At 58.4% G+C, this 1363-nt stretch overlaps 1 protein-coding gene across 1 annotated transcript; it reads right to left on the reverse strand.

Moving 5' to 3' along the window:
• Positions 1 to 593: 593 nt before the first annotated feature.
• On the reverse strand, positions 594 to 1244 carry LOC106820135 (latrophilin-3-like). Its single transcript, XM_014824682.1, has one exon. It carries the CDS (start codon positions 1065 to 1067, stop codon positions 612 to 614), a length of 456 nt encoding a protein of 151 aa, XP_014680168.1. The 5' UTR covers positions 1068 to 1244; the 3' UTR covers positions 594 to 611.
• Between the last annotated feature and the right edge of the window lie 119 nt (positions 1245 to 1363).

Below are 1363 nucleotides of genomic sequence, written 5' to 3' on the forward strand. Positions count from 1 at the left end.
CAATCATTGCTCCCATTTGCTGTCATGCAGGCACGCACGAACGCACGCACGCACGCACGCACGCACGCACGCACGCACGCACGCACGCACGCATTCACGCACACACGCACGCACGCACGCAAGCATTGCTCCCATTTGCTGTGGAGGGGATGAGAAGGGTGAGGAGGAGAAGGAGAAGGAAGAGGAGGAGATGAGGAGGGTGAGGAAGAGAAGGAGGAGGGTGAGAAGGAGGAGGAGGAGAAAGAGAAGGCGGAGCCGGAAGCACCTCCTTCTCCCTACTTCCTCCGCTCCTCCTTCACTTTCCCCTCCCACGCCTCCNCCATGTATGATGTACATGTATGATAATGTACTGACTCTGACTCCCAGCTGGGCCACATGTCTCCGGCATTCATTTGTTATAATCATCGTCATCGTCGTCGTCGTTGTCGACATCTACCGTCACACAGACGCACTATTCGCTCTGATGTGTGAATAAATATATTGTGTGTATGTATGATTATACTGATCGACGCATACTGATACGCACGCACGCATGCACGCACACACGCACGCACGCAAGCATTGCTCCCATTTGCTGTCATGCACGCACGCACGCACGCACGCCCCCGCTCCTACATGCGTTCCCGGTACGTGACCTCGTCGTCCTCGTTGTCGATAAATGGGATCTCTCCCCTCGTCAGCATCCCGTTCTCGGCGAGGATAGGCCGCCGGACATCCGCCCTCTTCCCTCCTCCTCTTCCTCCTCTCCCGCTTCCGATGTTGTTCGAGTTGTTCGTGTTCGCCGAGAAATTTGCCGACGTGCTCTTCGACTTGTAGCCGCCGCCGGTGGCGCCACCTGAATGCGACTGCGATGAGATGACGTCACGACCGCGTCGCTTCTTGAACGTGCGCGTCGTCAGCAGCTGCCACCAGGCGGCGCGCGCTTCGGGATAGTGCAGACAGCGGACGACGAAGATGAGGAAACCCTGGAGCGAGTTGGCGATGCAAAACACGTAGGCGAAGACGATCTTTGCGTCCCCGCCGACGCCCATCGCTCCGAAAACCCACGTGATGCCGAGCAACACCATCACGGTGAGGGCGCCACGTACCTGCGCCGACGTGACGCCTCCGCTGCCGAGCGCGCCAACTTTTCCCGTCGTTTTCGTGCTCAGGAGCGTGCGCGTTACGAGCGTGAAGATGGCGCAGTTTACAAGCAAGATGGCGCACGCGGGACCGATGAAAGCTCCGTAGTAGACTGCAGCGCGCTCTGGCGACAGCCGACAGCTGCGGAGAGAGAGAGAGAGAGAGAGAGAGAAGCTGTTAATATAGGCGGAGGAGAAGGAGGAGGAGGAGGAGGAGGAGGAGGAGGAAGTGAGAATGAGGA

Source organism: Priapulus caudatus, unplaced genomic scaffold, assembly GCF_000485595.1.
Source record: "Priapulus caudatus unplaced genomic scaffold, Priapulus_caudatus-5.0.1 Scaffold7423, whole genome shotgun sequence".
Taxonomy (NCBI): domain Eukaryota; kingdom Metazoa; phylum Priapulida; class Priapulimorpha; order Priapulimorphida; family Priapulidae; genus Priapulus; species Priapulus caudatus.

Coding starts and splice junctions, on each gene's coding strand:
- LOC106820135 (XM_014824682.1), bottom strand. CDS start 1,067: ATGGTGTTGCTCGGCATCACGTGGGTTTTCGGAGCGATGGGCGTCGGC.